The sequence below is a fragment of the Chelonoidis abingdonii genome, chromosome 1 (genome assembly GCF_003597395.2).
Source record: "Chelonoidis abingdonii isolate Lonesome George chromosome 1, CheloAbing_2.0, whole genome shotgun sequence".
Classification (NCBI taxonomy): domain Eukaryota; kingdom Metazoa; phylum Chordata; order Testudines; family Testudinidae; genus Chelonoidis; species Chelonoidis abingdonii.
In genome coordinates this window covers 337939939-337967565 of record NC_133769.1, presented here as the reverse complement: position 1 = coordinate 337967565, position 27627 = coordinate 337939939, and the positions used below count along the sequence as shown (strand labels likewise).

General features: G+C 40.0%; 1 protein-coding gene across 1 annotated transcript in view; it reads right to left on the bottom strand.

Moving 5' to 3' along the window:
* The window catches only part of GUCY1A2 (guanylate cyclase 1 soluble subunit alpha 2), a 270313-nt gene that overhangs the window by 211763 nt on the left and 30923 nt on the right, over nucleotides 1-27627 (bottom strand). The window contains exon 4 of the mRNA XM_075066256.1: nucleotides 20827-21545. Coding sequence (XP_074922357.1) covers nucleotides 20827-21545 — 719 coding nt within the window. The remainder of the gene's footprint in view (nucleotides 1-20826; nucleotides 21546-27627) is intronic.

Sequence of the window (27627 nt, the reverse complement as noted above, 5' to 3'; positions counted from 1 at the left end):
GCTGTTGTTTTCCCGGAGGAAGGAATGACTGACGACATTTACCCAGAACCACCCGCGACAATGATTCAACCCAGAATTCCAAGGGGCAGGGGAGACTGCGGGAACTATGGGATAGCTATGGAATAGCTACCCACAATGCAAGAAAAATGAATCATAAGACGATAGATTGAACCATAGGAGTCAAAGTGGCTGATGAATGCTTGACTCAGTAAAATAATTTCCAGACATCTTCTGCAGTTTTAGATTAAGAGAAGAGGGGGTGGGGTGGGGAAAGGAAAGTTTTATCACTTGCTTATTATACTTTGCTTCAGCTCTATCACTGTGAACAGAAAAACCTAGTGACACTGTTATTGCTCTGTCTGGGGAAGAAGTATTAAAAATGCTGGGATGCTTCCACAGCATTATTAAAGTTCTCTGAGCACAGCTACTAGTGAGATAAAGTCATGTCATCCATTGTTTCATATAACCCACCACAACCTGTAGGAGTTGTCAAGCCAGCCAGCCCAATTCATTTTGAAAATCATGAGAGCACAAACATGTTTTGACAAGCAAACGTGAGGGATATTAGCGGAAGCAGAAAACGAAATTTGATTTTGAGAGTTCCAGAAGCCTGCAAAGGCCATGGAAGCTTAGTAGCCAATGCTGACTACCTCTGAATAAAACAGCTCTGGGAAGGATTGGAGCTTGTAGATCACATGTGACAGAAGTCCTTGAAAGAGGCTCACTTTTAGGCCACTCCATTTGAATTTTACTAGAGCTGGGGGGAGATTAAGGATCAAACACAAAAAAACTTGAGCATGTTGTGATGGATTTTAAAATTATTCTGCCAAAGTCAGGCATTCTTTCATATATTTTGTTCAAAATATTTAAGAAGAACATGCCTCTTTAATTAAGCTAGAAAAGAAATGTCCTTCATGGATAAAAAAGTTATTATTTCATATTATGACATTTATTTAAGAACAAGCAAACAAGGCAAACAGTGAAAAGTAGCACTCCTGAAATAATTGGCAGGCTGCTTCTTGTAATATGCACAACTACTCAGCACTGTATGTGGCAACCCAATGAGGCTACATGAAAATGTCTGGCCAACACATTGCACTGCATAATCCTAGAGAACTTGTCCACAATTTTTCAAAAATAGATGATTATATCTGTATTTAGGGCCTGATTCAGTACCTGTGGTAGTCGGTGGAAAGATTCCTTTTGAATTCCATAGCCACTGGATCAAATTTCTTTGGCCCTTAAAGTCAAAGGAAGCATTTCATCACTCAGTGCTTCTGAATGTCTGGTCACCTATTTATGTGCCTAACCCTGGGCTTAGTAGCCTAACTTTGAGCTCTTATTTTTGCAAAAGTCAGCCCTAGGGTTTGTTTGGTTTTTTTTTCAATTCAGCACACAGGGCCAGATCCTGAGCTGGGGTAAATTAGCCAGATTTTTCCCAGTCCCATCATTTCTAACAACTGAAGATCTGGCCCAGTCTGTGCAATGAACAGAGCTGTGTAGGAACTGCAATTTCAATGGTGTGGGAAATTCCATGATTTCAAAGTTTGTTCCAAATCAAAACAAAACATCAAATTTTCATGTTCCCATGACAGCAAATTTTCAAAAAAAATAATTTTGGATCAATCTATATGTTTTATTTTAATTTTTACTTTTAAAATGTTTATATCATATATTATAATTTATAGCATAAAATAAAATAAATTTTCGAATGAAAAATCTAAATGTTCCATTCCGAAAATGTCAAAATAGAATGTTTCAACTTTTTTTCAGAACAATATTTCACTGAAATTGACACGTTCCCAAGGAAAGTTTTGATTTTGATGAAATGACATTTTCCAACAGACAGCCATTCAGTCAGAAAATCTTCAAGCAGCTCTGATAATGAGCTTTCAGGTCCCAGGTCTGTTCCTAAAAGTTCTCTGAGTGAAACTGTATACAGTGCTACATAAACTCCTTGGCCAGTAGGTGTCTTTCTACAGACTGGTTTATTTGGGAGATTGGGAAGGGCTGTCAGTATGAGAAAGAGCAGAAAAGCAGCACGTTTGCAATGAACACAGCTGCACAGTGTCTGGCAGTGAATCAAATAAGGACAATTTCTTTTATGATTCACTTAGGATTAGCTCCTTCCCAAGACAGTAGTAATGTCTGCTTTGGCAGACTTCACTGCATTGTTCTGAAAGCAAACTAAAGGCCATAGTTTCAAAAGGGCATACACAAAAAATTGTGCCTATAAATTTTGCTGTGTTGATCCACTGCATGGATCCGTCATTGCCTGATTGGATGACAGCAAGAGCCAGCTACCTATGCAGGATTGGCCTTCCCACAATTGACCTCAGAGATCCACACGTGGGGAGGGGATAAACCATGGGATGGAATGGGGAAGAGAATTGTGCATCTCTTTCCCAACAATCCCACAGGATGAAATAAGCTAATGGTCTCACTCCAATTCCAAGGAGGAAGATGTCCACATCACAAATAGGCCTATCTTGGTATACACAGAAAGACTAAGGTGCAAGGAGACAACTTACCCTAGAATTTTCCCTCTGATCTGGTTGAGGCATATTGCAAAGGCGGAATGAGGAGCTTGCACTGCCTACCCTGTGCCTGTTTTATGTACAGAGTTTTGTTTCCAGGACTCCCATAAGCAAGTATTTTTCATAGACTCATAGACTCGTAGGTCAGAAGGGACCAATATGATCATCTAGTCTGACCTCCTGCACAAAGCAGGCCACAGAACCCTACCCATCCACTTTTATAACAACCCCTAAACCACGATGACTGAGTTTTGAAGTCCTCCAAATGTGGTTTGAAGACCTCAAGTGCGAGAATCCACAGCATGCCATGCCCCGTGCGACGGACCTCCAGGGCCTGCCTCCGCCTGGGAAAATTCCTTCCCACCCCATAGGCGATTAGCTAACGCTGGCATTGTGGGCAAGACTCCCAGCCAGCACGGGAATCTTCTCTGCAGTACTCAGATCCCATTGCCATCCAACATACCCTACAGATCATTGAGCGGAACTTTCTGTGATAATCAAGATCAGTGCCCAATTAACTATCCATCATTCTCCCCGTCTTCCTTATCAGGCTTGTCTGTCAGCAGATAGTTTTTTGCCCAACTATTCCTCGGAGGTGTTCAGAACTTCGATGCCTAATGGTTGAATTCGTTAATTTCAAGCCTAAACTTCCTAATATCCAGTTTTGTACCTTTGTCTTGTGCCTATTAGTACTAGCTTAATAATTCTCTCCTCCTAACGTGTATCCCCTTATATATTTATTATAGAGAAGCTATCCACAGCCTTTTTGGCTAGCTAACAAGCCAGCTTCGTTGGTCTTTTATACGGCAGGTTTTCCATCTGGATCATCATAGTAGCCCATTCTGACCTGTTTCGAGTTTGATTCACATCTTTCCTTAACTGGACGACTGCACACACTATTCAGGTGGGTCTCACCGCCTATATACGGGACTAACCTCTTATCCTGCTGGCATTACTCACTGATGCACCCTAACTGCATTTGCTTTTTTTTAACGCCATATCGCATTGGCGGCTCTGGTCTCTGCTATCACCTCCCAGGGCCTTCTCTGTCTCTGTTGCTGTAACTGTGCGTCCCATGTATTCTAAATTTTATTATTCCCAAGTTGCTGCCTTGCTTTTCACTATTATATTTTCTATTCTATTACTCCCGTTTATGTTGGTCCGATCTTCCTGCTATTGTTCCCGCCTTCTCCGTGTCATCGCAACTTGCTATCGCAACTTTAAGGCCTTCCCGTTTTGTGCCATCGTGATTAAAGGTTAAATAGATTGGTCCCAAACCATCTTGAGGACGTCCACTAGTCCCTCCTTCCAGCCTGACAGTTTCACCCTTCAGTACGACCCACTGGATCTCCCCTTTAACCAGCTCTTATCCACCTTAAACTTTCATTTCATCCATCTTCTCCAATTTAACTACAGTTCCCCATGTGGAACGTGTCAAATTGCCTTACTGAATTCAGTAAATTAGATCTCCGCTTTCCTTGTCTAAGTAATTCGTACCTTCTCAAAGAAGGAGATCAGGTTGGTTTGCCGATCTACTTAGTAAATCCATGTTGCTCGTCCCAATTCCATTGACTCAATGTCCTTACTACTTTTCTCTATTAATTTTTTCACACCTTACATACTACAGACGTCAGCTACCGGCCATAGTTACCGGTCACTTTTTTTCCTTCTTAAAATAGGAACTACGTGTAGATTCTCCAGTCGTATGGTACCCTGAGTTTACGATTGATTAAAATTCTTGTAACGGCTCGCATTTCATGCGCCAGTTCCTTTAATATCCTTTGGGTGGGATTGTCGGGCCTCCGATTTTGTCCATTAAGTGTTCAAGTTTGGCCTCTACTCGAGGCGGTAATCCACCTCGATATCTCTTCCGTTTATATCTCCATCATCCTAAATCCTACTAGTCTTATTAAGACTGAGGCAAAATAATTATTTAATATTGGCCATCCTAGGTTATCCTTACCTTCATTCATCCTCAGTGTATAGGGCCCCATTCTTCTGTTTTTTCTTATTTATGTGGCTGTAGAACTTTTTATTGGTTTAATTCCCTTTGCAAGGTCGTTCTACTGGCTTTTAGCCTTCTCACTTATTCCCTACACGTTCTGACTCACTAAGGTAGCTTCTTGTAATCCGCTTTTCTTCCACTCCTGTAGCTTTCTGTTTTTTTCCTAATCCCTTCTCTGAGATGCTGCTATCCAGCTTGGCTCAACTCTGCCCTGGTTTTTTTCCCCTTTCTTGGATGCAGGCTTCGACAGTTTCCGCAGCTTCGACTTAAAGTAATTCCAGGCCTCCTCCCGATTTAAAATCCACAGTTCTCGTCACATACCACTCTAAATTTCCTTAACTCTTTAAATAGCCCTTGAGAGTCACAAACCCTATCCCGATCTCGTTTGTCCTATCATCTAGTTTGAACTGAATCAGCTCATGATCACTCGAACCAAGGTTGTCCCCTACCACCATTTCTTCTACGAGGTCCTCACTGCTCACCAAAACCAAATCTAAAATGGCATTCCCTCTTGTCGGTACTTCAACTACTTGGTGAAGAAATCCATCCGCTATCACATCCAGAAAAATCTGACCCCTATTATTCTTGCAAGCACTTGTCCTCCAGTCTTTATCACAGAAGACAGTGGGGAAATTCCTAAACCATGACCACTTTTCCTGGGAAAATGAAATGTGGCCTTGATGGAGGTAAAGGAGAAGATTTTCAAAGGCACAAAGAGTAGTTAGGAAGCACTGACTTTCAGTGGAGGTTGTCTGCCTAATCTGCCTTTGTGCCTTTACAGTCTCCACCTACATTTTTAGTGAGAAAGTTAAGAGTGATGGTGCTGTGCATCCAGTGACTGGTGGAGGACTGGGGACGACCTCGCAGAGGACAGAAGAGTTAGCCTGCCTATAGAAAGTACTGGAGGGGCCAGTTCTGGGAAGGAGCTCGAAGAATTATGCTCTCTCCTGCTCCAAGGGATCAGGACTGACAGCAAGTCTCTGGCCACTGCAACTGTTTTCAGGGTTGAAGGCACTGCAATTCTGCTGGTACCACGATGACTTCCCAGCATCAGCACCAGACTCAACAATCTTGGCAAAATCTACAGTGCCACCATGTGACCGGGGGTGAAGGAGTGACCCAACACGGGTAGCACTCCCTTGCTGTCCCCTTGCTTGCCTTTCTTTGGAACCAGTGAGTGCCCTCTGTCCATGTTCTACTTTTTGTGCTTCTTCCTCGGTAGTGGAGATGGAGAGCAGTGCCAGGATGCGTGCAGTGCTGGAGGAGTGCTTTACACCAAGGCCAAAGTGCTTGGTGCCAAATCCAAGCAGCTTGGTTACAAAACTGGTCTAAGAGCAGCTTCCACTAGGACAGCCTGAAGTCTGATTGCTCTGTCCTTCTTTGTGAGAGGCTTAAAGTCCTGACAAATTTGGCAGCTGTCTTTCATGTGAGATCCTCCTAGAACTTCAGAAAATTGGAGTGTGAGTCCCTCACAGGCATAGGCTTGCCATAGGAGGCACAAGATTTGAAGTCTGGGGACTGGGGAATGTCCAGACCCAGGGGAGAAGAGAGCCCCTCAACTGATAAGGGGGTACTATCTACACTAATACTATTTACAATATATACACTGTAATTAAACTATAGACTAAACTATCAAAGAAGAAACCACTGATCAGCACCTTGACGAAGGAAAAGGAGACGTTCCCGCAACCGTCACAGGCGGTAAGAAGGAACTCAGAGGGTGTGGGACTGGCAGTGCCCCTTATACTGGCGCAGAAGCACACAGCTCCTGAGGGCACTAGAACCAGCCTGACTGATACCAGTGATGGAAAAATCTCTGGCAAAAGTGTGGCAAACACACACCTAGCATGGAATGGACATGAGCAAGCACTCAAAAAAGAACAGGCAATATCTGCTGCAGGAAACGAATAGCAGATAAATGCAGGAAATGGAACATAACACTAACCAGGAAATGCCAAGTAACTTTTAAAATAACAATTAGTTTTGGAGATTATAATTTTACTCTTATTCTAAAAGGATGACAACAGAACTCCTAAGAAGTTCCCATCTGAGCATCAGTGACACCAAAAAAGAGTAAAACACTTGGATTAGCATGACTTGATCAGCATGGTTTCTATGTGGAAAATCAGGTTTTCCAAACCTTTTAGAGTGCTTTGAAAAAGTCAATAAAATATTACCTGAAAGTGACCCATGTGACCAAATTCCTTAGATTTCCCAATAAGAAACTAGTTAAAAACACAGGGTGAGGGGACATGTCCTAATATCACTTAAAATATAATTAAACTACATTTCATCTCTCATGAAAAGTGCTCGTGGTATAAGAATTTTCCCACTTTGTTCTATGCCTTTTACTGATACACTTACTCACTTTGAATAATGCCTTACTCCATGAGTAGTTCCATTGACTACAGTAGGACTACTCATGAAGTATGGTGCTATTCAACATGACTAAGGGTATATCTATCTAGCTCTAAGATTTTTAATAAATGGCTGCCCTCAAAGTGGAGAGAAAGCAGTAGACAGTGAAGTACCTGAGGGAATGGTACTTGAGACCTTTGCTATTTAGGGGATTTATTATTGATATGGGAAAATTAGACAGCATGTGGATTTAGTTTGCTAGTTACATAAAATTTCTCCAGTAAGTAAAAAGAACTATGAATTTTGAGAAATTACAGAGTATTTGTACAAGAAATAGAACAACAGGGCTTTAATCCTGACTGGGACCTCTGGGCACTACCACAATAATGGGACCTGATTAATAAAGAATTAAAGAAGAGTAATGACATTTGACTCGGTGCCATATAAAATTAACATGGCACACATTAAATGGATTAAAAACTGGCTAACTGATAGGTCTCAAAATGTCAGTGTAAACATGGAATTGTCATCACGTGACTGTGTTTGCAGTGGGCTCCTGCAGGGATTGCTTCTTGACCTTTGTCAAAGCTAACTCCCCACTCTGGCACTTTGAGTGCAGAAGGTGGGGGCCCACAAGGATTCTAAAAATTAATACTGGCCACTCCAGGCTTATATTAAACTTCCAAGGTTACAGCTTTTTTCTGACCTTGGCTTGGTAGATGCTGCCACCACCCAAGTGCAGAACCCCTTTGAGAGCCCAAGAAGGTGCACTTGGGAATTCCTTCCTCTGGGATATCCTCAAGCCCTTTCACTCCCCATTCCTCTGGGGAAGAGCTGAGAAAGAAAAAAAAAGGAAATCAACTGTTGCCACCACCTAATTAAACAACATGTGCACAAACCTCTTAAGACACAAAAATTAAATTCTGTTCTTAAAACAGGTAAATTTTATTTTAAAAAATTAAAGAAAGTACATTTGTAAACTCAGGCTATTGCTAGATTTTAAAAGAGAAACTACAAGGACTAAGCACCAAGAATAGCTTTCTTGAGGTCCAGTCTAAAGGTTACAAGCAAAACAAAAGCACCTGGGGTTAGCACGGAGGAATCCACAAGACAAAGAAATAAAAGAGATAAACCTAATCACAGCAAAGAATCCTGTGGCACCTTATAGACTAACAGACGTTTTGGAGTATGAGTTTTCATGGGTGAATACCCACTTCATCAGATGCACGGATCCGGCCTGGGAGCGAGTGGAGGTGGCCGAGCTTGGAGCGCAGTCAGAAATGTGAAGAAGTTTCTTTGGGAGGCAGTCTTGTGAGTGCTGATTTTCAGGCATGGCCAGGGATCTGAGAGTAGTAAGCATGTGTCTGTGCCCAGTGCAGAGGAGGAGCAGGTGTATGTGGCTCTCCTTGCACTTTGATATCTGCCATCAAGGGCAACGCTCTGATGCAACGTGGCACAGTCCAGACCGACATTTGTGACAAAGGAGTGTTCAGGCATATTAAAACTGGTTTTCTGGAGGATTCACTGTGCACCAGATTGTTGTTTTCCTTTCTCGCCACCCTGTAGAAATGGAGTTTTGCAGCATTAAAGCGGTAACGTTACAGACGGACTGACATTCAGCCACGAAAGCTCATGCTCCAAAACGTCTGTTAGTCTATAAGGTGCCACAGGATTCTTTGCTGCTTTTACAGATCCAGACTAACACGGCTACCTCTCTGACACCTGAAACCTAATCACATCTTCCTAGACATTTCCTGATCTACTTACATATCTCGGGGTTTAAATGAGTAGTTTCTAGGTATGATACTGATAATTTTTCATACCTGGCCCAAGCTTCTTATAGCATAGCTGCTGCCCTGTCCTCCTCTCCCCAGGAGAACAACGACAGACAGACAAAAGGGGAGTCGTTTTTCAATTTTAAAAAGTTCTAGTCTTCCCATTGGCTCTTTTGGCCAGGTGCCCACTCACTTTCTTTTATTTATGCATAGCAGTGAGACTTTTTAACTATTTACAGGTAGAGCAATTAGAAAACAGCTACCAAGAGGGATTTTATAGCTACTGGCTGGGTGGGTGTTCATAAAAGGGAGTTACCCCTCCCCCCTCATTTATCACAACCTTATACTGAAGAAAACATAAAATGATCACTGATAAAGTTTGCAGGTGACACAAAAATTGGAATGGTAAATAAAGATGACAGGTCACTCATTCAGAGCAAGCCAACCATTTGTATTTTAATGTATACATCTAGGAACAAGGAACACAGGCCTTACTTACAGGATGGGGGCCTCTATCCTCGGAAGCAGTGACTCTGAAAAAGATTTTGGAATCATGGTGGATAATCATCTGAATATGTGCTCCCAGAGTGATTCTATGGCAAAAGAGCTTATACACTCCTGGGATGCATACAAAGGAAAATCTTGAGCAGGAGTACAGAGGTCATTTTACCTCTCTAGTTTGGCTCTGGTGCGACTGCTGTTGGAATGCTGTGTCTAGTTCAGATGCCCACATTTCAAAGAGATTGATAAATAGTAAAGCCGAAAGAAGAGCCACAAGAATGATTAAAGGATTAGAAAGCATTCCTCATAACAAGAGACTCAGGGAGCTCAACCTGTTTAGCTGAACAAAGAGAAGATTAAGGGGTGATGTGATTACAGCCTGTAGGTATCCACATGAGGGAAAATATTTAATAATGGGCTCTCCAATCTAAGAGAGAAAGGTATAACACAATCCAATCGCTGGAAATTGAAGCTAGACAAATTCAGTCTGGAAATAAGGCATACATTTTTAACAGTGAGAGTAATTAACCATTGGAACAACTTATGAAGGGTTGTGGTGGATTCTCCATCACTAACCATTTTTAAACCAAGATTAAATGCTTCTCTAAATAATATGACGTAGGAATTATTTTGGGAAGTTCTATGGCCTGTGTTATACAGGAGGTCAGACTAGATTATCACAGTGATCTTTTCTGGCCTCGGAATCTATGAATATAAATAACAGTGGGGATTTAGACACATCGGGAGATTGGTGACCTTGAAGGCAGATTACATTGAACTTGGACAAATATAAAGTGTTCACATAAATAAAAATAAACAAATCAACTCAAAAATAATTGGTCATATAGAAAAATCTGTATTTTCTGGATCAGATCAATGAAAAGACTGCTGTCATTGTAGATACCTCAGTGAAGAAGTTAAACAAATACATATTTAAAAAAAGAGATTGAAAACTATACAGAACATATTACTATAGGTGTGATCACATACCCTCATCTGAATTATTACAGAATTCTACTACATCTCTTTGTGGATTAACATGTACAAATTGGGCCCTGATTCTGCACATACTTATGTGCATGCTTAACTGTAAGCATGAAAGTAATCCCATTAAACTCAATGAAATTACTCACATGCTTAAAGGTAAGTAAGTATTTACACTTTTGCAGAACTGAAGTCTTGATTATTCCATCTTCCTTCCCACACAAAAAGTATAGCAGAAATTGAAAATATTGAAAAACATACAGAGAAATATTTAGTAGCATAGCAGGCTTTTCACATGATAAAGGACTGAAAATACTATGAATAGGGCCCTATCAAATTCACGCTCCATTTTGGTCAATTTCACAGTCATAGGATTTTTAAAATCATAAATTTCATGATTTCAGCTATTTAAATCTGAAATGTCAGGGTGTTGTAATTGTAGGGCTCTTGACCAAAAAGGAGTTGCGGGGGGGAAGCCCTGCGGTACTGCTACCCTTACTTCTGCACTGCTGCTGATGGCAGCACTGTCTTCAGAGCTGGGCAGCGAGTGGTGGCTGTTGGCCAGGAGCCCAGCTCTGAAGGCAGAGCCGCCACCAGCAGCAGTGCAGAAGTAAGGATTGCATAGTATGGTATTGCCACTCTTACTTCTGCACCACTGCCTGCAGATCTAGGCCCTCAGTCAGCAACCATCACTCTCTGGCCACCCAGCTCCCAAGACAGCAGTGCAGAAGTAAGAGAGTGGCATGGTATAGTATTGCCACCCTTAATTCTGTGATGCTGCTGGCAGGGTGTTGCCTTCAGAGCTTGGTGCCTGGCCAACGCCTGCTGCTCTCCGGCCACCCAGCTCTGAAGGCAGCGCAGAAGTAAAGGTGGCAATACACAGCTCTTCTAAAATAACCTTGTGACTCCCCTGCAACTCCATTTTGGATCAGGAACACCAATTTGAGAAACGCTGGTCTCCCCCGTGAAATAGTATAGTGTAAAAGCACACAAAAGACCAGATTTCATGGAGGGAGACCAGATTTCATGGTCCATGATGCGTTTTTCATGGCCATGAATTTGGTGGGGCCCTAACTGAATATTGTCAAAAGTTTTAGACTGCAAGCTGTAGATTGTATAGTCTTTGAGGATGGGACAATTTTTTGTTCTGTGTTTGTACAATGCTTAGCACAATGGAATCCTGGTCCATGACTGTGGTTACTAGGTGCTACCACAACACAAATAAACAAAAAAAACAACCAAGCAAATAAGTAAGACGTGGTGATAGTGTGTTTTCTATTTGTGTCTAAAGTACAAAGCTCAATTTTAGGCACTACATATATAACTATCCTGTCCCTTCACCTAAAAACAAAGAGAAAAAATAAATCAAAGAGCTGTACATTAAGAAAAAATAAAAAATACTCTTTACACAACACGTAGTCAACAAACAGAATGGAAATGCTGCTCTTGGATTGTTGAAAGGACTGGATCATATTGTTTTACACTGGTAACATTTGCATTTAAGTAATATGAGAGAATGACATGGATAACGATGGAAAATCAAATACTCCGGGTGGATAAGCCCCTCTCTCATGTACAGTTTTGAACAATTTGCTACTTGTATTATGCCAAAAATGGTAGTTTGGGGTAAGGGGTGTGTTACATTCTATTCCTTGGGGGGGGGCATCCTGTAACCCCCATATTCCTCATTTATATATAATTGTGATATTGCATATAAGGCAGGCCCTGTGAGGTATCAGGGGAAAGGTTATGATCTGCTGAAAGTCATTTTTCTATCTAAATATGTAAATCATTAATGCATATGAAGTTACGAGAATTTATACTATGATTGTTACTAAAATATGCTGTGGGTTTGGGAAGCACCCAGATACTAGCTCTCCAGAGACAATGCCAAGGAAAGCAGCCAGCACCCGGGCGAGTGTCAAACAACCATTAACAGCCATTGTCCAGCAAGGGAGCTACAACTCAATGACTCACCTGTATAAGGCCACAGCAGGGAAATTGCTCAACTTTGCCTGGGGACTCAGCAATGCCCACCAGACATGCCTGGACTTGTGTTCTCCAAGCATATGAGACTGAGGGTAAAAAACTGAATGCAGGGGGGCCATGCTTGGCCTTTCTCTTTTCCCCCATCTACACTGCAACTAGCAACAAGGACACTCAGAGAAAACTGAAGACTCCAACAGAAGTGACTGGCCGAGGTTTCAAGGATGAAACCTATGTACTATGAATTACAATATCCAGTGGGGTGAGAAAAACTGCTTAATCTAATGTTGCCCAGTCTAATAGGATTGAGAGTTTAGACTGCGTGCTTATATTTTATTTTATTTTGGTAACTAACTCTGACTTTTTGTCCATTAGTTAAAATTTATCTTAAAATCTTAAGATCTATCTTAAAATCTACCTGGAGAGTAAAGGGGGCATAGCAGTACCACGTTACCATGATTGCATGCCTGGGATTCCATAACATGCTCTTCTTGAGATATTTCTAAGATAGGACTTGTAATAAAATCTCTGTAAATATCCTTATACATGATCCCACAATTTAGCACAGGGGTCAGCAACCTTTCAGAAATGGTACGCCGAGTCTTCATTTATTCACTCTAATTTAAGGCTTTGCATGTAATACATTTTAATATTTTTAGAAGGTCTCTAAAAGTCTATAATATATAACTAAACTATTGCTGCACATAAAGTAAATAAAGTTTTTAAAATGTTTAAGAAGCTTCATTTAAAATTAAATTAAAATGCAGAGCCCCCTGGACCGGTGGCCAGGACCTGGGCAATGCGAGTGCCACTGAAAACCAGTTCACGTGCTGCCTTTGGCATGCATGCCATAGGTTTCCTATCCCTGATTTAGCACATGGCTTAATTTATTACATGGATATCTCTACCAGATATACAGTATGTGTGTGAAGGATATATATTTATACTACTTTTTATATAAATTATACTTTTCAAAAATTAAGTGAGGCACCATAAAGTCTTTAAATCATTTTGAAAGAGCTATCTACTTAAGGAACAGTACAAGGATAATTTAAAAGGTAAGCAAAGTCTGGATTTCAAATATCATAGCTGTTTTGCCTATCACTTATAATCACTTAAAATCTATCTGTTGTAGTCATAGAATCATAGAAGATTAGTGTTGGAAGAGACCTCAGGAGGTCATCTAGTCCAACCCCCTGCTCAAAGCAGGACCAACCCCAACTAAATCATCCCAGCCAGGGCTTTGTCAGTAAACTTCTTTTACTGTTTATCTTTGTGACATTGCACTCCATATGAGTTTATGAAAATATGCTAATGAGTGTGAATATAATGTAACTGGAATATGCTTCATTCAAAATGTCTTGTCAGATATAATTACAAAGTTTATAATCTACTGAGTGTGGTCATCCTATTTGTATAAATGTATCATTCTTGTATCTGAAACTAGAAATATGAAATATAACTCTGAAGTCCTATTGTAATTATGTAAAGTGTGGGCCATTAATGGTGGTTTGGAATCTTGATGGCTCCCATCAACTAGGACAATTGGTTATAAATGGCTCTGTTTACTTGCAGGCTTTCGTATGAGTCAGGCCAGGAAGAATGGAGGCTTGGGGTCTCAAAGGACATGTGACCATGTCTCCTGGTACTGGAATCCATCTTAAACCTGGTGCTTTTCCATTTAGAAGGAGGGGTAGGAACTCAGAGAGAAAAGATTCCTGCTTTGTGCCAAAGCTATATCAGGGTGTGGAACAGAACAAAGGGGGCTGGAGTCACGAGAAATCCCCTAGCTACTGCCTGAGCTGGAACAAGACTGTACCAGGAGAAAGGATTGGGCTGAGACTAGAAAGGAGTCTAGTCTGTGAAAGAATCTTATTGGAACATCTCTGAGGGTGAGATTTACCTGTATTCAGTTTCTTAACTGTATTAGGCTTAGATTTATTTGAGTGTTTGATCCCACTGGGAGCTGGGTGTCTGGGTGCTAGAGACAGGAGCACTTGCTAAGCCTTTTTCAGTTAAGTCTGCAGCTTTGGGGGTGCGGGTTAGACTCTGGGTCTGTGTTGCAGCAGATTAGTGTATCTGGCTCAAGAAGGCAGGGTTCTGAAGGCCCAAACTGGCAGAGAAAACAGACTCAGAGGTAGTCTCAGCACATTAGGTGACAGTGCCAAGGGGATCCCTGTGACCGAACCCATCACAATCTTTACCACTGAGTTTGCCTGAAGTGTTTGGTAAGGGTGCTTGCTCAGGTGTATATCCACTTTCCATTGAAGAAGTGGTGAATGAATTAATAAATTTGCACTGCTCAAGATGAGCAGTGCAAGATGGTATATTCCTGAGCTACAAGGCTGGGAGCTGGGGGGATTTAGCGCATGCCTTTTCTGTGTTTTTCATGAGTGGCTCTGGGAGCATTCATGCAATCTAGCTGGGCGTGGGGGCTCCACATGCTGTTGTGCTAAGTGATCACAGCTCCTGGAGGGTTTGCTGCTTGTCACTAGAGACAGCCCAGGCTAGACAGTTAAGGAAGGCACAGTGGTCCCACAGTCCCAGGCTGCACCCCGGGGATCCTGTCACAGGGAAAAGTTGCCTTTTTCTGAAAAATCTGTTGTTGACTGCTGCCAGAGGCAGGATATCAGACTAAATATATCGGATATGGCAAAACCTAGTAGATATGGGTAACATTTTCAAAAGCATCAAACTTACTTTGTCATGTATAATTCCCCACTCTGAACCTTAGCGTCCAAAAGATGGGGTACCAGCATGAATTCCTCTAAGCTCAATTACCAGCTTAGTACTTGTAGCGCTGCCACCAACCAGGAATTCCAGTGCCTGGTACACTCTGGTCCCCCCCAAAACCTTGCCCGGGGAACCCCAAGACCCAGACCTCTGGACTAACACAAGGAAAGTAAAGCCCTTTCCCCCTACTGTGTTGCTCTCCCAGGCTCCCTCCTTTGGGTACCCTGGGAAGATACTGTGATTCAAACTCCTTGAATCACAAAACAGAGAAGAACATTCCCGTTCCCCCACCTTCCTCTCTCCCCCCTCCTCCAGAACTCTCGCCTGAGAGAGAAAGTACCTAACACAGAGAAGAATAGCCTCTCTCTCCCCCTTACCTCCTTTTCTCCCCACCAATTCCCGGTGGAATCTAGACCCCGTCCCCTGGGGTCCACCCAGAATAAAAAAACAATCAGGTTCTTAACAAGAAACTTTTATTAAAGAGAAAAACAGTAAATTATCTTTTGGAAATTTAAGATGGATTAGTACAGGGTTTTTTAGCTATAGGGCACTGGGGAATATCCTCCCAGCCTAAAGTACTCAAGTACAAAATTAAAATCCTTTCACAAAATAACAATTTGGTACTCCTCTCCAGCCAATTGCCAACAATTAAACTCCTTCCAGCCAATACACATTTGTAAATAAAGAACAAACATAAGCCTAACTTCACCACTACCTAGTACTACTATTTGGAATTATAAGATAACCTGTATCAGGGAGATTGAGAGAAACCTGATTGCACGTCTGGTCCTCTGAGCCCCAGATGAACAACAACCAAAACTAACAGCAACACACAGAAAACTTCCTCCTCAAGATTTGAAGCATCCTGTCCCCTGATTGGTTCTCCGGTCAGGTGACAGCCAGGCCTACTGAACTTGTTAACCCTTTATAGTCAAAGCGATATAAAGTACTTCTGTGCTATTAACTTTTCTTATCTGTTTATGACATACTTAGAAGCATTTGAAAATGTTACCCTATATCTATAGTTTATAAATCATTATTCATAGTTCACTGTTTTCTAAAAACCTACAGATATTAATACCCTATTCCCTATACCCTTCATCTTGTTGCTTTCTTTGTTATGTGTTGTCTAGTTCTAGGCCCTGATCCAGCAAAGATATATGTACAGTCTTATCCAGTTGATTTCAATGGCTCTACTGCCAACATGTAAAGAGATGCATACACATAAGCCCTTCCAGAACTGAGGTCTCAGATTGTCAGTTCTACTGGGCAGGGTCCAGGTTATTTATTTGTCTGTATTTTCTATTTGTCTTTTGAGTGCTCAATGAAGAAATGACAATAGTAAATGGCTTACTTTCATCTAAACAAAGGGCTGACAAAAGGAGTAACAGAAGGTTCTTTTCTATTCTGTCTTTTTTTCACTGCATGCCTAAAAAAAATAAAAACAGAGGAAAAAATCTAATTTATGCATTGGAATGAAGATAAAAGTCCCTCCACAATAAGCTAAAAGGTCCTCTGTGTATCACAAAGCCTTTTATATAATTCCTTTTCCTGATCAAACACTGTATGACTTGAGCAGCTCAAAACCTGGCACAGGCTTGTCTGGGTTTCCCCTCCTTGTTCAAACTCACTAAGTCTGAGAAGTATGGAGATATTCACCAACTCAGAATTCTCTAAAAGCAATATTCTGAAACAGATAGTTGCTGATAGGATGTAACTCCTGTAAACTGAATAGGAAGTGCCCCAGTCCACAAAACAGAACAATCACCTAACTCCGTGACTTGTTACCTTTTCAATGGCTTCATGTTATAACAGGAAGAAATATCGGTACCCCACCCCCTACCCCCAGCTAGCCTATGAGGAATTACTGGAGTACTGCTTCCAGTTTTGATGTCCACACTTTAAAAAGGATGATGACAAATTGGAAAGGGTCCGGAAAAGAGCTATAGGTCTGGCAAATCTGTCTTATAGCAAGTTACGTATGGTGGACAAACCTCATTATTGCTGCAAAATTATTATAACTTCCTTTCTATATTAAGTTGTTATGAACTTGTTTGCACTTTTACTGAACATTACAATAAAGCCACAAGTATGTTATAGTCAGGAAGCTTGACATTATAATAATACCTCTATATGCTTGAAGTTAGTTATGTTATAAATGGTCACAGAGGTTAGAGAAATTCCAGGAGGTTTTCACTTCTGTCACCAACAACAAGCAAATGTCAGGAAGGTAACCTCTCTTTATCCATAAACCATGTTTAAAAAGTGTTATATGAACTCAGAAAAGCTGCAGTTTAAATTTCACCTTGCTTTATCTTTTCTACTATTGTTCTTTCTGATACGTTTAAAAGATATATTGGATACTGAAATTTGTGCTTTGTACAAAATATCTGATAAAAGTTTAATTGATATAACAAATAGATTGTAACTCTAATGTCAAACCAACCTAATATCCTTCTTTGAAAGAGTAACAATCCTAGTAGATAGAAGGGAAGTGGTAGATGTGATACATCTCGATTTTACTAAGGCTTTGATATTGTCTCACATGACCTTCTCAAAAACAAATTAGAAAAATACAGAGGGTTACAATGGATCACAAATTAAATATGAGTCAACAATGTAACACTGTTGCAAAAAAAGAAAACATTCTGGGATGAATTAGAATGAGTGTTGTAAGCAAGAGAAAGGAAGTAATTCTTCCACTCAGCGCTAATAAGACCTCAGCTCAATATTGTACCCAGTTCTGGGCACCACACTTTGGAAAAGATATGAACAAATTGGAGAAAGTCCAAAGGAAAGCAATAGAAATTATTAAAGTTCTAGAAAACATGACCTATGAGGAAAGATTAAACAAACCCATATTTTTTCAATCTGGAGAAGAAGACTGAGGAGGGACATGACAGTCTTCAAGTATGTAAAAGGTTGTCATAGAGGAGGGTGATAAATTCTCCTTCTCCTTAACACTAAGGACAGGACAAGAAGTAGGAGGGTTAAATTGCAGCAAAGGAAATTTAGGAAAAACTTCCTGCCAGGGTAGTTAAGCACTGGAACAGATTATCTAGGACGACTGTGGAATCTTCATCACTGGAGGTTTATAAAAACAGGTTAAACACCTATCAGAGGGGTCTAGAATGGATAATACTTACTCCTGCCTCAGTGCAGGGGACTGAACTAGATTATCTATCGATGTCGCTTCCAGCCCTACATTTCTACGATTCTAAGGAGCTTGTGTCAATAGTATTGTTGCCAACCCTCCAGGATTATCCTGGAGCCTCCAGGAACTAAAGATTCGTTTTTAATTAAATATTATGTCATGTAATGAAACATCCAAGACTATGTCCTACCAAAATTGGCAACCCTAGTCAAGCGACAATCCCCTAACAGGGTTTTATCTAGACCAGGACATCTCCATTTGTATAATATCCACGTTTGATAATCCTTATCCTCAAGAAGGCAAACCATGTAAAATATGTATGTTTTAGGAATAACCCCAACTGTGGAAAGAAATGGATGGTGTGAATAATAAATCTGGGTAAACTCACGGAAAGAATTCGAGAAATATCCTGATTGAAATGAAATTTATAATTACTCTAAAACTTCATTAAAAAAAACCATGAGGAAAAACATGTATAGCTGGAAAATTTTAAACCTTTTCTTTATTTCTTAAATACTAAAATAGAAAACACTTTTGTAAATGCATACTTGCAAATATGTCAGCTAATATAAAGCTCCTACTATCATTATTATGTTTGCAGTGTTGTAGCCATGTGATCCCAGGATATTAGAGAGACAAGATGGGTGAGGTAGTATCTTTTACTGAACCAACTTCTGTTGGTAAAAGTTAAGCTTTCAAGCTACAGAGCTCTTCTTCAGGTCTGGGAAAGATACTCAGGAGTGTCACAGCTAAATACAAGATGGAACATATTGTTTAGCTCTGTTAGTTTAGGCTTTATCTACTCTGGAACTTCATCGGCAAAACTTCTGCCGTTCAGGGGCCTTAAAAAAAACACACACTCCCGAACGACTAAAGTTTTACCGACGAAAAGCATCGGTGTGAACAGTGCTTTGTAAGCAGGAGCACTCTCGTTGCAGGTGGCATGTTTTTGTCAGCACGAGAGCTCTCTCCTACTGACAAACAGCCGCTACACTGTGCGTCTTTTAGCAGAATGGCTACAGCAATGCAGCCATATCGCTAAAAACTGCGCACTGCAGACAAAGCCTTAGATTAAGAGATATTATAAGGGACCATTCAAGGGGAAGTGGCTCATTAACACTCCTGCAGTGTTACGCACAACTCCCCCCACAACACACCTTTCAAGATCCATGGGTCTTATACATGCTTATCACAACATGTGCTGTACCTCACCCAGTGCACTGAATGCCCCAATAACAACTATCTGGGTGAAACGAGACAATCACTACACTATTGAATAAAGTCACACAGAAAAATGGTAAAACAAGAACGCCATATTACCCATGGGTGAACACTTTTCCCAAGGTGATCACTCCATATCTGACTTATCAGTCCTCATCCTCAAACGGAACCTGCTCAACATTTTCAAAAGATGAGTCTGGGAATTTATATTCTTAACTTTACTAGACACTAAAAATAATGGCCTTAATAAAGAGACTGTATTTATGGCTTATTACAACAATCTGTAACCCACTAAGAACATGTCTACGTTATAATCTTAAATCAACCCTATGTTAGGTCGACTTGCAGTCACAGCAGTAATTACTGTGTGGACTGATGTCCAGACTACTCTCCTTCTGTCAGTGGTGCATGTCCTCATGAGGAGCACTTCCACCGACTGAAGAGGGATAGTGTGGGGGCCGAGAACCAGGGCTCTCAGCTCCGTGCAGCTCCCCTCCAGGATCCCAACTGCCCCCCGGGCATCTCGCCTTCCCTTGCCCAGCCAGAAGTGATGGGAAAGCCACCTGGGACTTCTCACTTCAAGCGAAGAGATCAGCACTCGGAGTCCAGTCAACTGCTGTGCTCCTGCTGGGGAGTCAGGGTCCTGGGCGGCAGAAGGGCTCCCCATGGGAAGTGGAGATCCTGAGGGCAGCCCAAGCCAGGAGACTCGGCAGCAGCAGGGCTGGCAAACTGGGAGTCGGTTTTCTTGTCAATTTCACAGCTCCAGTGAATAGCCAACAGCCAATGTAAGGAATGTAGTGTCTACACAGATACTGCATTGCTCTACCTACACCTACATAAGCCCTATGCCATTGTAAGTGCCTAAATGGAAGCTGAGTTCATTTGAAAATCTGCCCACTTGTAGCCACTACACTATCTCCAGGTCCTGGGAGAGTTAACCTACCTAAGAACACTTGCACCACTCAGCACAAAGGTAAACAAATATTCTTTGGTTTGGGGCTTGTTTTATGATAGGAAGCTCTGATGCTGTCCTATATCAAGACTGGCATAAATCATATTTCGCATCATTTATTGTAGTGGTTAATTACTACAGATTTCCCATATCTCTGCAGCATGAGAGACATGGAGAAGAGTATTGTTGTGTAGGATATATAAAGTAAATGGGAATCCCTTCAGATAACACATCAAAACTGTATTCCTTGGAGAATAATTACATTCAATGGTGTCGTTCAGTATTATTACAATAAAATTGGAATGAAATTAATGATTAGACATAGGCATTATGTCAAACCAAGGCACTGGGAATTTCACCAATGTTTTAATACACAACCCTGTGACCGAGAATTTTCTGAATGGCATTTAAAGTATCTGCAATAACTCCACATGCAGCATTTATAAATAATGTAGGATGAAATTCATCCCAATCCAGACTCAAACCACTTACATCCCACTTAAGCCTTATTTTGGGGGGTTAAATGAGCTTTCAGCAGTGCATAGTCCTTGAGCTGTTCGACTCTGAATAAATGCGCCCCTCCCATACACACACATCCCAATCTAAATTAATGCTCCTACCTTATCTTTATTTTCAGAGCCAGAAGCCTCAAGTTTGGTCCGAATAACAAATGGTGTTGATAATCTCAGGAGGACTCGTTCAAATGTGGCACTGACCTTCGGGGAAACTATCTCAAAGCAGTCCTGGAATTTCAACGTTTTGTGAGTGTCACATTTGAGCTGCTTCCTAAGGCCTTCCCCAAGCTGGAGCACCAGCATGTTTGGATCGAACATCAGATGGAAGGGGAAAGCTCTGCAGAAGGTGCTGATGCTTATCCTCAGGTCTGAGGGAGATTGAGATGATCCGAGTGGAAGTGCTTTTGTGATATTTGCATTTTCACGTTCTTTGATAATAAAAGTAAGACAGCTGCAATTACCTGGGTTCGACCCCTCTGCGTACAGTTTATCATTCGTGACTTGTTCCACATCCACTTCCAAACAGTAGATCTTCTTTGCTGCTGCCTTTATCATTCCCATCATTGCAAATCCAACAATATGATGAGGGTGAAAGTAGTGGAGCATGAGGTTGCCTTCGGGGAGCTCTTTGCATAGGAAAGAAGGGGATTCCAGAGTGACCTGTCTTCCAAATGAAGTTCTAATGTGCTCCAGCAAAGCATCAAAGCCATTGAAGAAGTCCTGCAGCGTGCCACCTACAGCACGAAGAACTCTTTCATTCTCATCAAAGCAGATATTGAAGAATTCCTCCCCAAATTTTTCTTGCATCTCCTCAAACTTCAAACCTATAGGGCAATGGTAAATACACGTCAACACATGGTGGGGTTATTGTTGTGCAATATCTTTCCTTTATAATCTGCTTTTGTTTGGGGCTTGCCCCAGCCACTAGACTATTTGTCATCCCCTATTCTAAAGGCTTCTTCATGAAGGATACCTGCTAGTGGGATTCCCATTTCCCTAAGGCAAAAGCTACCAGATTTCATTTGGTCTCTGTGGGTGACCCTAAGACGTCTGCATCACATCTCGTCATTCTGGACTGCTTTTTTTTTTTTTCCTGTCCATCTTCCTTCCTCACTCCCCAGTCCCATCTTCCTCTATAAGCCGCAGTTTGTGATTCATGCACTTTTACCTTTTCTCATTCTGGGTTAGACCCCAGAGGACTTACACTTTCCTCATGCTTTATATCTCACACATTACGACATTATCTGACCACTCTTTGCAGTGAGGATGACTAGACAGAACTTCCTTCAGAATCTTTTAGTACCACCTTTGAATTGGACAGTGGGATCACTACAGAGCAATACAATAGTTCTCCTTCCCCGTCATTGTCTCTGCAACACTCCAAGTCCCCACTGAGTCAAAGACTGGGACTGGAAATCAAACCTAGGACTTCCACAGAACAATGCGAAACCCACAACTGGCCACTCAGATATACCTTTTCTGGCTGCATTTACTCTGCAAGCATGAAGTAAAACAGCCTCAGAGCCTGAAATACTTTTCCTGCACTGACCACTAGGGATTGCTAAAGAATAAGATGAAACAACCCCTTTTTCTGAATTGCTTGAATTTGAGAACATAGCTTGTGCGATGCTTCCAGGCTTAGCCACCTGGAAAAGCATTTATGTGGCAAAGGGTGAAGGGGCTAGTGAGTCATCCACCGCTAATGTACTAGATCTTTCCACGTTCCCATCACAGAAACTCAAAAGGCTTGCATTTTTGAAAGGTGATGATGCCAAACATCACATACCGGCAATAAAAAATGGCAGCAATAAAAAGATCCCAGGCTGACAATGTGCATCAAATGCTGCTTTAGTTTGCTAGTAACTATCTTAAAGGCAACTTTAGAAAATTCCATTTTAAGATGACGACTAAACATTTTCATCTCTACTATTTTCTAGGAATGCTCTTTTAAGTATCATTTGCATTTAATCACTATATCAAATGCTGGAGTTACAATGTGTATAGCATGTGTGTGTCCAGTTGCCAGATGTTGTAGGATAATTTTCATGTGAATTATTAGAATATATACCCAGTGTAAGAGTGTGCAGAGAAAATAAATTCAACGAACAAAAAAAAAAAGGCTTCTGGTGCATCATTTTTATTAAATATAACACATACTAGTTAAATCCATGACAGCTGGTCCTAATTATTATAATAGAAATGAAGGACAAAGTCATTTATTTCCTAAGGGTACAAATCAGATCTTCATTATAATACATATTCAACATGTCTTATGCTATCTTCAGTAAAATACCAGTGGATCTCTGAAGACTGTTACATCATTTGTTTGGATAGCTCATAAAACAGTTTCATGCCCAGAGACATGAGAACAGCAGAAGTTATTAATCTATTGTTTGCAGAACAAAACTTTGATAATAATCTCAAAGCAGTATTTGAATAAGTACATGGCTGTAATTATAACTACTAGAGCCCTGCAAATTACTGATTTTTTGATTTGCTGGAAATTCTGAAAATTAACCAAAAGCTCATTTCAGATTCACCCAAAATTGAAGTTTTTCAAAATTTTCAGCAAATCAAAAAGTTAAAAAAAAAAGCATTGTGGGTCAAATAAAATATTTTTGACTCAGAATGAAGCTGTTTCTATTTTAGACTTTTTTAAAAAAATAACTGAAGGGAATATAGAAACAAAAATTCTTTCAAAAAGCTAAAAAATGAAATGTTTCTTTTTAAAAATGTTAAAAGGAAACATTTCAACTTTTTCAGCTTTTTTTGTCCAGCAAAATTTGGCAGATGCCAATACAAATTTACGAAACATTTTGGTGTCGCTAAGAAAGTTTCAGACAAAAAATTTTGCCCAATTCTACTGACTTTTGGTATTTACACAGTACCCTTCATCCAAACTGATTTACAGACTATATGTAGTGATCTTTTTACCCACATCCAGGATGTGACATGCTGAGTTTAAAAACTCTTAACACTATACAACAACTCAAGACAGAACATGAGGAAAAATAACTTAGGCAGGAAAATTAATAGGATACATTTAGATAAGTAGCAGATTATAATTATTCATATTGGCATTTGGCCAGAATACCTGGGTTCAAAGCCCTCTTTTATAAACTACAAATGGTAAGAACTGTGATTTTATGAATAATCCAAAAGAGATTACCTCCAGTAGTACAGTGCCTCCTAATAGAGGAAAGGCTGTCAGTTACTGAATCGCCACCATTACTTTTGCAGAACACAAGGCTCTATCATCTTCCAGGCAAGTACCAACCCCAACCAATAGGGGTTATTTTATTAAATTAGGTTCAGTAATATGGCCACAGGATATGCCACTGACTTTTTAAACATTTTAGATGTTAATTAGTGGAGTTGCACCGGCTCCACTGGAGTATTATAGCAGTGAATCAGTCATAGAAAAATAGAAGTGGCTGTACTGGATCAGACCAGCGGTTTTTCTAATTTAGAATTTTGTCTGACCAGATGCTGTAGAGAAGGGTGAAAGAAACCCTGAAGTAAGCAGGTATGGGATATCCCTTCCACAGGGAAAGTTTCTTCCTAATCCCCAGGAGTTAGAAGCTAATTTAAGCCCTGAAGCATGAGGGTTTATATCCTGTTCAATTTTTTTTTTTTCCACAGTTTATGATTGTAACTCAGAGAAACAAGGTTGAGGTGGTTGAAGTAATATTTTATTGGACCAACTTCTATTGGTGAAAGACAAGCTTTTGAGCTACGTAGAGCTCTTCTTCAGGTCACACAAATTGTGTTGTAACTCTGGATGTTCTCATTATCAAAAAATAATTATCCCATTTGCAGTCATACTAAGCTCTTAGCCTTGGTGATATCTGGTGGCATGGAGTTCCACAAGCTATTTGTGCCTTGTATGATCAAGTATTTTCTTTTACTACTTTTAACTCTATCAGTGTCCTGTTTTGCTGAACATTCCCTTGCTCTTGCAATCCACCTCCATCTCTATAAAGTTCATTCTTCTGTTTCTCTTTATCTCCTCCTTCATTTCCTGTATAAAGAGTCTTAGTTATTTTCACTCTCTCTTAAATGCAATTTTTCCCCCCAGGCCTGTTAAATATGTTTAGGTATAAAAAAGGAAATACAACCCCCACTGTTAGACGCACAGAAATTGCCATACCAGATCAAATCAATGGTCGATCTGCCAAGGCATTCTGTCTCAACAGTGGCTAGTACCAGATGCTTCAGAGAAACTGTATAATCTAATGGCCAATTATGCAATAACAAGCTTTGGGTGAAGCTTCTCCCTAACTGCAGTAATTAGTGGTTGGCTGATATCCCAAAATAAGAGGATAGTAGTAGGTCTGTGGATATTTTTATTATTAATATAGAAGACTGATTTAATAAAAATGTCTTCTAAACATTTTTTCTCAGCTTCTAAATTATAATATTTTGAGAGTCCTACAGGTTAATTATATGTTATATCAAAAAGTATCTACATTAGTCGTAGCCATTCAATTAAACTAAGTATTCCTCACTCTTTTTCTTCTATTTTGAGAATCTTTTTTCTCTCTTCTCATAGTCTTTCCAGTGATTCTTCATTTTTATCATCTTTCTTTGATCCTTTTACATTTCTGCTACAATGTTTTTGCAGGGGAATGTCCAAAATTGAACACAGTGTTTGGGGTTTGAGTGTACCGTCTATTTATGTAAAGTCGTGATCAGCTCTTCAGTATTATTCTGTCCCTTTCTTAATAAAACCTAACATAAAAGAAATTGCAGTATACAAGCAGTTCAGAATCAATAAGAAGGTGAAAGACGTGATCAAAACAACAAAATACCCTGGGACTGAGCCACAGATCATTCCGAAGCAACTATAACCCATCCAATTATTCCTGTAGAGTGGACCAAGGAGACAACAGCAGCCAATAGTACATGTTCCATTGCATCCAATTCCCTTGGTATATATTAACACATACTATCTGGGATATCCCTTAAGAGAATTGAAGTGTCATCCAGTGAACGATAGAGGTGAGATACAATTTGCAGTTCTAACATTCATATCATGAACAAAAGACTAGGTTCTGTCCCCGTGGGTGTAACAAAAGTTTCCTCAATGAAGTAGATTTACGGTAAATATTTAGTCTCCACTTCATAACACACTCTCTTCTGCTTTTATCTGATGGTGGTTTAGGCAGAAATTGAAGACTCCAGGACACCATTTAAAAACCACAGGAAAAACTAATATTTTAACCAATATTCACTCTCTCATTAAAACTGATTCTGACGAGTGTAATACACACCCAAGTGCTTATTAGCTGATCAACTGGAATCTAAATGACAGTATGACCTATATCTAATTAGTTTGTGAAGTACTTTGGCATACCTTGAGTATAAAGAGAAATTCTGTATCAAATGGAGGAAGCTGGACAATAGTTTTTATATGGTCATTTTTATTGGTTGCATATAACCATAGTAAAAGCATTTTATATCTTTACAAACAGCTTTGATGCTGCTGTAAAACTGTACTGCAACTTACTTTGTAGAGCTATATATATTACCTAGAAATCTTGCACAATTTAATAAATGAAAAAATGAAATTTACATAAATAGAAAAGGTTGGTTAAAAAGTTTTACCCACATGTGATTACCTGTAATATTCGTTTTACCTGTGTTTCTAACGAAAATAATATTTTTCTAATAATGTTTAAAATGCAGTTCTAAATCTAACAAGTGACTAAAAATATCATGATAAACGCATCTCAGTGAGTTCCAGGCTACAAGCAAAAAGATTTTCCCCACCCCACACACTACTAGCTCTGGAAACTCAACTTGACATTCTAGAAATAAACAAAGTTATTTCATTCCCACGCAGCATTTTCAATAACAGAGGTTCTGCAAGCCAAAGCAGGGCCTCTGCGACACCAGGGCAACTCCACCATCTTCAGTGTATGCTCTTATTCATACATGGGGAAGCATATTGCTTAAAAACAAGTGTAACTGACTGGAACTTCAGAACAGTGTGTTGATAATGCTCAGACATTAATAGAATCCAGTTCATTCCCTTTCAGCTGTGTTGCCTCTGCAGGGCAAATAGGCATACGCAACTTTTTTTTGTCATTTCAGTAAGAAAATATGGCTCTAAATGTATAAAGAGAATTCATCTGCAGATTTAAAAGTTAACAGTTTTTAGTGTCATACTTTACCAAAATCCCAAAACGCTTCTCATGTTTCCTCGAATATATAAAATGTCTTGTATTTTATTTACTGACCTTTGATAACTATTGGCAGTTTCCATTATTCTTTTAATTACCAAGAAATTTTTATGTATCAACTCCAATTCCATTGCTACAGTTTGTTCAATTTACTATTGCCTTTATTAAATGCTTATATTATAGTAGCACTTAGAGTCTCTGATTTGGATTGGGGTTCCAGTAGTTTAGGCACTGTACAAAAGTATCAGTAGACACAGAATTACCTTGAAGAGTTTGCAATTTGAGATCAATTGTTATAGCCATATGCACATTTCTGATATAGAGTTACTAATTTCAGCAATTACATTAATTCAGTAATTACATAAATAATTTTGTCTATTTTACTTATATATTAGTGTGGTGCACAATTATGGGAGCTCTGTACAGAGTCTGAATGCAGGAGCAACCCCCATCTGTTTCTAAAACAAATTGATTTTGACACACCTCTGACATTTGATATCTGTTTCCCTTTAGACCCCTTGCACCATTTTTAACAATTTTAACTCAGTTAGGATTTGCTTCCTGAGGTTCGTCCAGTTCTTATCACAAGGAAGATGATGCTGACGGCATATATAGTGTTTTGAGTGGATGAAGTTATTCACTTAAAATTGACTCACCAGTCCATTATTTAACCTTCTCCCACAATACAAAAACAAGGGGATACTCAATAAAATTAAAAGTC